At 40.2% G+C, this 12,682-nt stretch overlaps 1 protein-coding gene across 1 annotated transcript in view; it reads right to left on the reverse strand.

Annotated features, from left to right (window-relative positions):
* Positions 1–12,682, reverse strand: part of LOC111972314 (plasma membrane calcium-transporting ATPase 1-like) — a 39,926-nt gene that overhangs the window by 14,763 nt on the left and 12,481 nt on the right. Inside the window, exon 3 of the mRNA XM_023999308.2 lies at positions 312–509. Coding sequence (XP_023855076.1) covers positions 312–509 — 198 coding nt within the window. The remainder of the gene's footprint in view (positions 1–311; positions 510–12,682) is intronic.

Here is a 12,682-nt window from a genome sequence, read left to right on the forward strand (position 1 = left end):
TGGCTAAATAAAGAGCAAAATTATTGATTATTGTTATATTATTATTTGTGCCCTGGTCCTATAAGAGCTCTTTGTCACTTCCCATGAGCCGGGTTGTGACAAAAACTCACACTCATTCTTATGTTTAATAAATGTATCGTGTAGCGGGCTTACAATGATGGCAAAAAACAACATTTGAGAGTGCGCTGACCCTGGTGCTAGAGGGGGTTCGCAGCTGGATGTTGAATGTTTGAAGGGGTACGGGACTATAAAAAGTTTGGGAAGCACTGCATTAGAGGACATGGTATTTCAAATAAAGAGTAGATACTTACTTTCTCTTTCGGCATCTGGAGGTCTATAAAAAGAAAGGCCTAATGAAATGATGGCTGCCACTTCTAGGATAATTAGTGTCACATCTTGCAACGCTTCCCACACTAACTGAAGAAATGTTTTTGGCTTTTTTGGAGGTATAACGTTCTGTCCAAACTCCTCTTTCCTTCTGGCGATGTCGTCAGCATGCCCTCCTAACCCTAGAGACGAAGGAGGGAAAGGAATTATTAACAACTGTATGGCATTTTGTATTGTCTAGAATTCATATAGTATCAGATACAGATATAGGACCTTAATCTGAGCCATAATAATACTGCAGCAACAGGAAAGGTGAATTATTATGTGAAATATTATTGATGGACATTTTCGTAGGGACATGAACTTCAGAAGCCTTTTTAAACCTCCTGCATTGCAGGAAAGATCTGCAACGGGGTGATAATCTGTACATGCATCCCAAAATGAATAGAAGAATAGTGTTACTCTCCCCCCTGGTTGAACTCCCATTTCTGAGCAAAGTAATGCAGACCTGTCTGTTTGAACTTTTCATTATGTTCACACACTGAACAGCAGAAACAGAACCTGTCAAGAACGGTTAGAGTTGTTTGTTTTTGGAGGCTTTCTAACCTGAAGCTTTAGACCTTTGTGGTGGCTCTGCATGGGCTGTGTTCATGACTAAACCTGACAAAGGTCGGAGGACCATGAACACTGCCCACGGAATGTTACATCACAAGGGTCTTAAGAACAGGCTAGGCAAATCAATGCCATTCAAAGCCCTCATCTGCCCTCAAACAACATGCTAGACTCAACAGTATGTTAAATAGCACTGGCATGCGCAAAAAGACCACTCAAAATACTTGCAGTAAGATGTATCTTTTTTTTAACGTTGTCCATGATGGCAATACTATGCAGATACTGTGCAGATACCATGCAGATACCAACAGTCAGTATGGGATCCTGTTTTATGATGCACCTGCGAGCTGCAATATTCCAATATCTTTGGTAAGATTTTTGTTATTTTGCAGACAGAAAGTGTCACACCAAAACCTTTTTGATGGACACGTGTTCTCGCTGCAAGGTGCTTCATAATGCAACCAGATCTGAGATTGTAGTGACTGTACTTTTCTTCACATTTAATCATTGATTTAAAGAAAATGATGACAAAGACATACATTTCCATTAGGTGATTCTGCCTCTGCCCCTCTGATACAGAAATTAAACTGATCTAATCTCTGAGCCAAATGGACAGGCAAAAGACGTCACACAACAAACTCGGTTTACTCCTCTTATACTGTATTCTCATTAGATTTCATAGAGATCTCTAGTGCTTCTATGACAATAACAAGTAAAAGGGACAAGAGACGGCAGCCTTGTCTATTAACATAGAAGTTAACTCCGCCCTGGGTATACCTAAAAAGTAACGGTCAGTGACACCAATGTGGTGTGTGTGTGAAACAAAGACATCTGTAGTTTTTCAATCATGACCTGTCAGATTTAGCAATGCAAAATAATAAGCATTGCTGCTTGTGGGCACAAAGCTTCAACCAACTAGTGAGGAGAGATGGTCTGCACAAAACTTCAACCAGCTAGTGAGGAGAGATGGTCTGCATAAAACTTCAACCATCTAGTGAGGAGAGATGGTCTGCAACCCTTTGCCTTGATGACAGCTTTGCACACTTGGCATTTCTCAACCAGCTTCATGATGTAGTCACCTGGAATGCATTTCACTTAACAGTTGTGCCTTCTTCAAAGTTAATTTGTGGAATTTCTTTCCTTCTTAATGCGTTTGAGCCAATCAGTTTTGTGGTGACAAGGTAGGGGGGTATACAGAAGATAGCTCTACTTGGTAAAAGACCAAGTCCATATTATGGCAAGAATAGCTCAAATAAGCAAAGAGAAACAACACTCCATCATTACTTTCAAGAAACGGAACATTTCAAGAAATTGCAGCCCAAATAAATGCTTCACAGAGTGCAAGTAACAGACACATCTGAACATCAACTGTTCAGAGGAGACCTTCATGGTCGAATTGCTGCAAATAAACCACTACTAAAGGACACCAATAAGAAGAAGAGACTTGATTGGGCCAAGAAACACGAGCAATGGACATTAGAGTCCAAATTGGAGATTTTTGTTTCCAACCGCCGTGTCTTTGTGAGACGTAGTGTGGTTGTACGGATGATCTCCGCATGTGCATTTCCCACCGGAAAACAAGGAGGAGGAGGTGTTATGGTGTGGGGTGTTTTGCTGGTGACACTATCTGCGATTTATTTAGAATTCAAGGCACACTTAACCACCATGGCTACCAAAGCATTCTGCAGTGATACACCATCCCATCTGGCTTGGGCTTAGTGGGACTATCATTTGTTTTTCAACAGGACATTGACCCAACACACCTCCAGGCTGTGTACGGGCTATTTTACCAAGAAGGAGAGTGATGGAGTGCTGGATCAGATGACCTGGCCTCCACAATCCCCCGACCTCAACCAAATTGAGATGGTTTGGGATGAGTCGGACTGCATAGTGAAGGAAAAGCAGCCAACAAGCGCTCAGCATATGTGGGAACTCCTTCAAGACTGTTGTAAAAGCATTCCAGGTGAAGCTGGTTGAGAGAATTCAAAGAGTGTGCAAAGCTGTCATCAAGGCAAAATGTGGATATTTGAAGAATCTCAAATATAAAATATATTTTGATTTGTTTAACACTTTTTTGGTTACTACATGATTCCATATGTGTTATTTCATAGTTTTGATGTCTTCACTATTATTCTACAATGTAGAAAATATACAAAATAAAGAAAAACCCTTGAATGAGTAGGTGTTCTAAAACTTTTGACCGGTAGTGTAGAAACGCGGAATTTTCACATATGTTGCTGTTGGGGTGGTGCTGGAGATGATGAATATGAAAATGAAACATTTAGAAATTTCCCTTTAACCTTTCTAATGATACCCTTTTTATGTCGCAACTCCAGAAATGTGACCCTAGTAGCCTATCAATTAAYTTTGTTTCTGGAAAATGAATGCTCAGTTTCTGTTGCATGTGGCATTGTTGTAGCGCATACTGCTAGCAACATTTTAGCCACAGACTGTTATGTGCTAGCTGTCTAGTCATTTTATAAATGTGCAATGAGCATATAAATACACATTTATATAAAGAATTGGCAACTCGTTCTCATTCTGCGAAAAAAAAGCATTGTCTTATGTGTACAGGTAGGCCCCTTGATTTCAACATCTAAACAAAGTGGACAGGCTAGCATGCCGTTCTAACAGTTGGAGATGGACAGGACGGTGTGTTCATAACAGGTCAACTGTTCAACCTTGTTAGCCAGTAAATAGATCCAAGTTGGCTAGACTTAAAATATAAATATTTATCTGGTTACTCACTACAATGTGGGCTTGTGCTTGAAAGGTTGTTTATGAGACCTGTGTTAATTTTCTATAATGCTTGTTACAAGAAGTTGGTCATTTTTAGTGGGGATGTGCATTGTGCATGGTTCTGGTATTTATTTTGACAAAAAGGGCATTTTCATAGACAAACTTGAAAGCCAGATCAGTGATTATTGCAAAATAGCTGGTTAAACTATTTTGATAAAACAGTTACATTTTTAGTGGGTCCTATGGTGGTGGAAGGCTTATATTAAGCCTAGGTATAATATTACAAGCCCTGAATTTATTAGATTATTGCTGACTGTTTGAAATGCAGTGCCTTGAGGTTTAATTGTATTTTGAGAAAAGAAAAACAAGATCATGAATCATCCATGGGATTGAAAAAAAAACAGAGATATGATTTTTACGCCATATCACCCTACTTTGAACTAATATCATGAGGCATGACCTATCTTGAATTCCCCCTGGAGAGCTGATGACTCTATCGTTATCACTGCAGTATGGGTCAAATGGCTGCTTGTGTGACTCCAGGCAGCCTGCATCGAGAGCAGCCTAGGCCTTCTCTGACCTCAGTTGAGTTAGTATGCTTATTCCCTCAAAGCAATTTTGCTTCTTCTGACACTTAAAGGTTAGAATCCAACTCAGGGGAAAAGCACCTGCGGTTATGCTTCAACCTATCACTGAATAATGCTAGACATACAGGCTTTGAGCTGCCACGTCATAAAAAAATGAACAAAAAGGAGGAATAAAAATGTTACACAAGCATGAGAGATTAGTCCTGAACCAAGCAATCAACTGCCATGCTCGGGCGTTTAAGGTGAGGGGGATTACACAAGGTAAATCAATCTGCGCCCACAGGTCGCCAGTGAGTTATATTGCAGTGGTGCAGCAGTGTATCTTTATGTGTCAGTCAAATGGATTTTCCTATGTTGTCAAGCTGCTTGTGACATTTTAATGCTCTATGTATGTCAATCATGTCTCAGTTGGTGGGTCAGAAATGGTGCGTGACGACAAAATGCTAAAGTTGTTTATTGAGTGTGCATGAGAAGGCCATTGTGAATGAATAAATAATGCCTGGCAAATGTCAAAGAACAGAATGTGACACTGCATGGAAAGCCCTGTCCTCATGGAACACCAAGGAACTTTGGCTCCAAACAGCAGTGAACACTCACCTATACCTATTAAAAACAAAAAATATATTTTAAGTGAGATGTAGGCATTGGTGTGAAGCCAAAACAGAAAGGAAATTCACATGAGGACCACAATGCCAACTGCACCCATGCTCTACCAAGGTTTTCTAGTACACAGCTTTGACCTACTACAGAAGCCCATGTTGGTCTATTGTACTTCAAACAATGTGTATGCAGGTTGATTAGGATTCAAACCATCACAAACAGCCTAATTCATACTCTTAGAAGAGGTGATCCCACAATAATGTGATTTGTACCGCATACAAGTTAAAGTATTGGATTCTTTACACACTACACTAATTCCATTCCACTACCTTTTCAAACTTTTTTTAATTATATGAAAGTAAGTTTGCTTTTATACTTACAAGACCATCATGCTTGATTGAGCGAGCTGTTTTGACTGTATTTCATTCACCGTTATTTTAGCAAAACATGTATTTGAGAAAAAAATATTTCATAACATCTTTATTTGGTCAGTATGTGCCCAACATAACAACAGGTGGTGGTGTGTTGGACACATTTACTCATGCAGTGCCTTCAGAAAGTATTTGTGCTGCCATCCTGTTGCAACTCAAGGGCAGAATAGTATTCATACCCTTTGACTTATTCCACATTATGTTGCGTTACAGCCTGAATTCAAAATTGATAAAATTATACTTTTTTATCACCCATCTACAGTGCCTTGCAAAAGTATTCATCCCCCTTTTTTCCTATTTTGTTGCATTACAACCTGTAATTTCAATAGATTTGTATTTGTATTTCATGTAATGGACATACACAACATATTCCAAATTGTTGAAGTGAAATGAAAAAAACAACTTGTTTCAAAAAATTCAAAATAATTGAAAAGTGGTACGTGCATATGTATTCATCCCTTTGCTATGAAGCCCCTAAATAAGATCTTGTGAAACCAATTACCTTCAGAAGTCACATAATTACTTAAATAAAGTCCACCTGTGTACAATCTAAGTGTCACATGATCTGTCACATGATCTCAGTATATATACACCTGTTCTGAAAGGCCCCAGAGTCTGGAACACCACTAAGCAAGGGGCACCACCAAGCAAGCGGCACCATGAAGACCAGGGAGCTCTACAAACAGTTCAGGGACAGAGTTGTGGAGAAGTACAGATCAGGGTTGGGTTATAAAAAAATATCTGAAACTTTGAACATCCCACGGAGCACCATTAAATCCATTATTAAAAATGGAAAGAATATGGCATAACAACAAACCTGTCAAGACAGGGCCGCGCACCAAAACTCACGGACCAGGCATGGAGGGCATTAATCACAGGCAACAAAGAGACCGAAGATAACCCGGAAGGAGCTGCAAAGCTCCACAGCGGAGATTGGAGATTGGAGTATCTGTCCATAGGTCCACTTTAAGCCGTACACTCCACATAGCTGGGATTTAAGGAAGAGTGGCCAGAAAAAATGTTTTTGGTGTACGCCAAAAGGCATGTGGGAGACTCCTCAAACATATGGAAGAAGGTACTCTGGTCAGTTGAGACTAAAATTGAGCTTTTTGGCCATCAAGGAAAACTCTATGTCTGGTGCAAACCCAACACCTCTCATCACCCGAAGAACACCAGGGACTGGGAAACTGGTCAGAATTGAAGGAATGATGGATGGCGTTAAATACAGGGAAATTCTTGAGGGAAACCTGTTTCAGCCTTCCAGAGATTTGAGACTGGGACGGAGGTTCACCTTCCAGCAGGACAATGACCCTAAGCATACTGTTAAAGCAACACAAGTGGTTTAAGGGGAAACATTTAAATGACTTGGAATGGCCTAGTCAAAGCCCAGAACTCAATTCAATTGAGAATCTGTGGTATGACTTAAAGATTGCTGTACACTAGCGGAACCCATCCAACGTGAAGGCACTGAAGCAGTTTTGCCTTGAAGAATGGGCAAAAATCCCAGTGGCTAGATGTGCCAAGCTTATAGAGACATACCCCAAGAGACTTGCAGCTGTAATCGCTGCAAAAGGTTGCTATACAAAGTATTGACTTTGGGGGGGGTGAATAGTTATGCACGCTCAAGTTTTCTGTTTTTTTTGTCTTATTTCTTATTTGTTTCACAAGAAACAATATTTAGCATCTTCAAAGATGTGTAAATCAAATGATTCCACCCCCCCAAAAAACATTTTAATTCCAGGTTGTAAGGCAACAAAATAGGAAAATTGCCAAGGGAGGTAAATACTTTCGCAAGCCACTGTACACATAATAGCCCATAATGAAAACGTGAAAACATGCATTAGACATTTTTGCAAATGTATTGAAAATGAAATACAGAAATATCTCAGGCACAGCTCATCACCCGTCTATCACCATCCCTACCATGAAGCATGGTGGTGGCAGCATCATGCTATGGGGATCCTTAAACAGCGGCAGGGACTGGTAAGGATAGAAGGAACAATTAATGGAGCCAAATACAGGCAAATCCTTGCTGTTCACCGCCGCTCCCCATCTATCTTAATAACATACTGTAGCTTGAGAAAATCTGCAAAGAAGAATGTGAGAAAATCCCCAAATCCAGATGTACAAAGCTGATACAGACATAACTAAAATGACTCAAAGCTGTAATCGTCACCAAACGTGCTTCTACAGGGTATTGACTCAGGGGTATGAATACTTATGTAAATGAATTATTTCTGTATTTAATTCTCAATGAATTTGAATAAAAAAATCTAAATACATGTTATCACTTTATAATTATGGGGTATTATTTGTAGAAGGGTGAGAAAAAATATATATTTAATCAATTTTGAATTCAGGCAGTAACACAACAAAATGTGGAATAAGTCAAGGGGTGTGAATAYTTTCTGAAGGCACTGTATATAGAGGTCTATAGAGCCTGTCTGCATGCCTGATTTCTGTAACTGTTAGCTTACCTGTGTAATATTAACAAAAGCTCAGAAACACTTGATTTGCAAACATGGTCCTGTTTTATCAATTGCTGTGCTGATCGATAGGCAGTTCATTACATATGTCATTACCTTCTTGGTCAAATAGCCCTTACACAGCCTGGAGGTGTGTTGGGTCATTGTCCTGTTGCAAAACAAAGGATAGTCCCACTAAGCGCAAACCAGATGGGATGGCGTATCGCTGTAGAATGCTGTGGTAGCCATGCTGTTTAAGTGTGCCTTGAATTCTAAATAAATCACTGACAGTGTCACCAGCAAAGCACCCCCACAACATCACACCTCCTCCTCCATGCTTCACGGTGGGAACCACACATGCGGAGATCATCCGTTCACCCACACCGCACATTTGGGCTCATCAGACCAAAAGACACATTTCCACCTGTCTATTATCCATTGCTCGTGTTTCTTGGCCCAATCAAGTTTCTTATTATTGTAGGAGTCCTTTAGTAGTGGTTTCTTTGCAGGAAATTGACCATGAAAGCCTGATTCTCGCAGTCTCGACTGAACAGTTGATGTTGAGGTGTGGCTGTTACTTGAACTCTGTGAGGCATTTATTTGGGCTGCAATTTCTGAGGCTGGTAACTCTAATGAACGTATCCTCTGCAGCAGAGGTAACTCTGGATCTTTCTTTCCTGTGGCGGTCCTCATGAGAGCCAGTTTCATCATAGCCCTTGATGGTTTTTGCGACTGCACGTGAAGAAACTTTCAAAGTTCTTGAAATTTTCCGTATTGACTGACCTTCATGTCTTAAAGTAATTATGGACTGTCGTTTCTCTTTGCTTATTTGAGCTGTTCTTGTCATAATATGGACTTGGTCTTGAACCAAATAGGGCTATCGTCTGTATACCACCCCTACCTTGTTACAACACAACTGATTGGCTCAAATGCATTAAGAAGGAAAAAAATGCCACAAATTAACTGTCATCGAGACAAAGGGTGGCTACTTTTAAGAATCTCAAACATAAAATATATTTTGATTTGTTTAACACTTCTTCGGTTACTACATGATTCCATATGTGTTGTTTCATAGCTTTGATGTCTTCACAAATATTCTACAATGTAAAAATGTTTACAAATAAAGAAAAACCCTTGAATGAGTAGGTGTGTCTAAACTTTTGACTGGTACTGTATATATATATATATATATATATATATATATATACACATTTTTACATACACATATTATTTTAATAACAGGACACTGTAAAGTCCATTATTCCTCTGAAGAGTATGCATTAGGGTGTTTGAGAAGGTTTGAATCCTAATCAACCTGCATACACATTGTTTGAAGTACAATAGACCAACATGGGCTACTGTAGTAGTACAAAGCTGTGTACTGGAAAACCTTGGTAGAACATGGGTGGAGTAGGCATTTCTTTTTTTTAAAGGGCATTATACAACATTTCTACATGCAAAGGCAGATTTCTTGGGGGGAACCAAAATTCTGTCATTGCCAGTGCTTTTGTAACTTTAATTTTGCCTCTGCCAAAAAGTCTGTCCCTTAATGTCACAGGTGGTGTCCTTGGATAACTGCAAGGGTTGCTGGTTTAAAACCTGGTCTGCTGGCTGTTGCCCTCTAATAGCTCAAATCAGTTTTGAACTAACTATAAAAATATGTGTAGAATTTACCATGGATAGTCAAAAGTAATTGTCTGCAGTTTTCAGAAGGTGAATAGCTCAGTTGATTGCGAGATTCTTACATTGTAAAATATGACTAAATTCCCATTGACAGCAAAGTAAAATAACACGGTTTTAAGTCAGTGCTTTTTGAAGGTTGTATAACTCAGCCATAGAAACTACAGTTTATTTCTAGCTTAAAGCACGGCAGAGTTATGCATCTTATACATCCTATAATCCGAGTTTGGGGCCCCTAGCACGATGCACCACTGGAATAGAGTTAGCCAGAGTTAGCCTGCTTGTAGTCCTAAAACCCGGAAATTAGTTACCTATGGTTTGTTCAGCCATCCCTATGTGAAACATGAATGGGGAAAGAATAGGGTTTTGGGATAAACCACAGAAATAAGGTCTGATTTTAACACGTTTTGTTCATTGAGATAATATCAGTCAGTAAACATGACACCTTTATAAGTTATGAAGCATTCGTGTGCTTTATGTGCTTTTTTATAGCATAAATGCTTCAACATTTACAAAACGTTACGTTAGCTGGTGAAGATTATCTCATAGAACAAAACATATAAGATCTTCTAAGCCTGCGTTTACCACAGACCTTATTTTTGGCGTTTATCCAAAAACCCTACAAAATTCCATTCATTTCCCCATTGACTTTGTCCAACGAACCATGGCGGAATTTGTGCCTACAAAAAGGGCAAGTCCAGCATCCAGATCGAAGCTGTAAATACAATCAAGACGATCAAATGGCAGAGTTGTTAGTTTGACAATGTTGGTCATCTCACATTTCGATTAAAATGCCAAGACAGGAGAAGGAGTATACTGGAATTGAATCTGAATGTTCGGAACTGGCAAGCATGCATTTGCACAACCACACTGTTTACATGTGCATTTTCTTTCTCAGCTACAGTTTGAGTTGTGTCCTGTCTCAGTGAAATATGGCTAGCTCTTACTGTAGCTTGGACTATGGAGTAGCTAGGTTGTATTGCAAAAGCCCATTGCATGCATTGTAAGACAGCAGCGTGACAATTTCTGCAAAGTTTGGTGTTGGTTTTGAACTGATGTACTGTTCCTAGCTAGCAAGCCAGCTAGATATGTTTTGTGGAAAAATGTAGGACTGGCATTTGGATCTGAGCTAGGTATTGTTACCTAGCTTCTGTGTCAATGTCAGCTGTTGTTGTCTGGCTAGCTAGCTAATGGGTTAAATTGTCTAGCTAGCTAGCTAATGGATTAAATTATTTTTGTAAAAACCTTCCATAAAAGAATATAGCTAGCTACCCTTCTTTGCCTGTTCATTGGCTAGCTAGCTTTCAGCTGACTGGTGTTAACTAACTTGGCTATAGAGGCTAGCTGCTGGACTTTGGACAAGCAAGCTAACGTTAGCTTATGTTAGCCAGGTAATATTAGCTAGCTAGCTAATAATTGATTAACCACCATATAGCTAGCTATCTTCAGCAGCCTAGGTTTTTTGTCAGCCATTTCTTATGATGTTGCAGCAGCAGCTGTGTTTTTTGCCGAGCAACTGAGTTACTGAACCCGGTATTGGAACTTTGGGCTTCCCTTGAAAAGGATGTTAGCATTGTCAGAAATACTACAAAAAAGGTAGCACATCGTTGGTTCTAAATGGACAGCATGTTAGAGCGAAAAATTATACATTTTTTTTWAATAATTACACCTACAAACTCAGTCAATCCAAAAATGTCCAATGGTCACTTTATGGATGCATTAGTCTCGTTTTAATCCGATGTCTAGAATTTGAGGTGGTGCTAATGACCCTGTTAAAATTCTGGTATGTGGCTCCCGGTAACGGCCGGACGGCTCATGACGAGAGGCAGGGAGTGTGTTGTTTTGCGAATTTTCATTAATATTGGTGTCATATTGGCTTAGATGTGATGGTAGGGAGATTTTAATTTAACATTGAGCTTCAACCAATGCCATATTAATAGCAGGTGCAGCTATTGCTCCCATAATAATAGCAGGTGTGCAGGTCAAGTGTACAGTCGTGGCCAAAAGTTTTGAGAATGACACAAATATACATTTTCACAAAGTTTGCTGCTTCAGTGTCTTTAGATATTTTTGTCAGATGTTACTATGGTATACTGAAGTATAATTACAAGCATTTCATAAGTGTCAAAGGCTTTTATTTACAATTACATTAAGTTGATGCGAAGAGTCAATATTTGCTCTGTTGACCCTTCTTTTTCAAGACCTCTGCAATCCGCCTTGGCATGCTGTCAATTAACTTCTGGGCCACATCCTGACTGACGGCAGCCCATTCTTACATAATCAATGCTTGGAGGTTGTCAGAATTTGTGGGTTTTTGTTTGTCCACCCGCCTCTTGAGGATTGACCACAAGTTCTCAATGTGATTAAGATCTGGGAAGTTTCCTGGCCATGGACCGAAAATATTGATGTTTTGTTCCCCGAGCCACTTAGTTATCACTTTTGCCTTATGGCAAGGTGCTCCATCATGCTGGAAAGGCATTGTTCGTCACCAAACTGTTCCTGGATGGTTTGGAGAAGTTGCTCTCGGAGGATGTGTTGGTACCATTCTTTATTCATGGCGTTGTTCTTAGGCAAAGTTATGAGTGAGCCCACTCCCTTGGCTGAGAAGCAACCCCACACATGAATGGTCTCAGGATGCTTTACTGTTGGCATGGCACAGGACTGGTGGTAGCGCTCACCTTGTCTTCTCCGGACAAGCTTTTTTCCGGATGCCCCAAACAATCGGAAAGGGGATTCATCAGAGAAAATGACTTTACCCCAGTCCTCAGTAGTCCAATCCCTGTACCTTTTGCAGAATATCAGTCTGTCCCTGACGTTTTTCCTGGAGAGGAGTGGCTTCTTTGCTACCCTTCTTGACACCAGGCCATCCTCCAAAAGTCTTCGCCTCACTGTGCGTGCAGATGCACTCACACCTGCCTGCTGCAATTCCTGAGCAAGCTCTGTACTGGTGGTGCCCCGATCCCGCAGCTGAATCAACTTAAGGAGACGGTCCTGGCGCTTGCTGGACTTTCTTGGGCGCCCTGAAGCCTTCTTCACAACAATTGAACAGCTCTCCTTGATGATCCGATAAATGGTTGATTTAGGTGCAATCTTACTAGCAGCAATTACCTTGCCTGTGAAGCCCTTTTTGTGCAAAGCAATGATGACAGCACGTGTTTCCTTGCAGGTAACCATGATTGACAGAGGAAGAACAGTGATTCCAAGCACCACCCTCCTTTTGAAGCTTCCAGTCTGTTATTCG

This window comes from Salvelinus sp. IW2-2015, linkage group LG13, assembly GCF_002910315.2.
Source record: "Salvelinus sp. IW2-2015 linkage group LG13, ASM291031v2, whole genome shotgun sequence".
Classification (NCBI taxonomy): Eukaryota; Metazoa; Chordata; class Actinopteri; order Salmoniformes; family Salmonidae; genus Salvelinus; species Salvelinus sp. IW2-2015.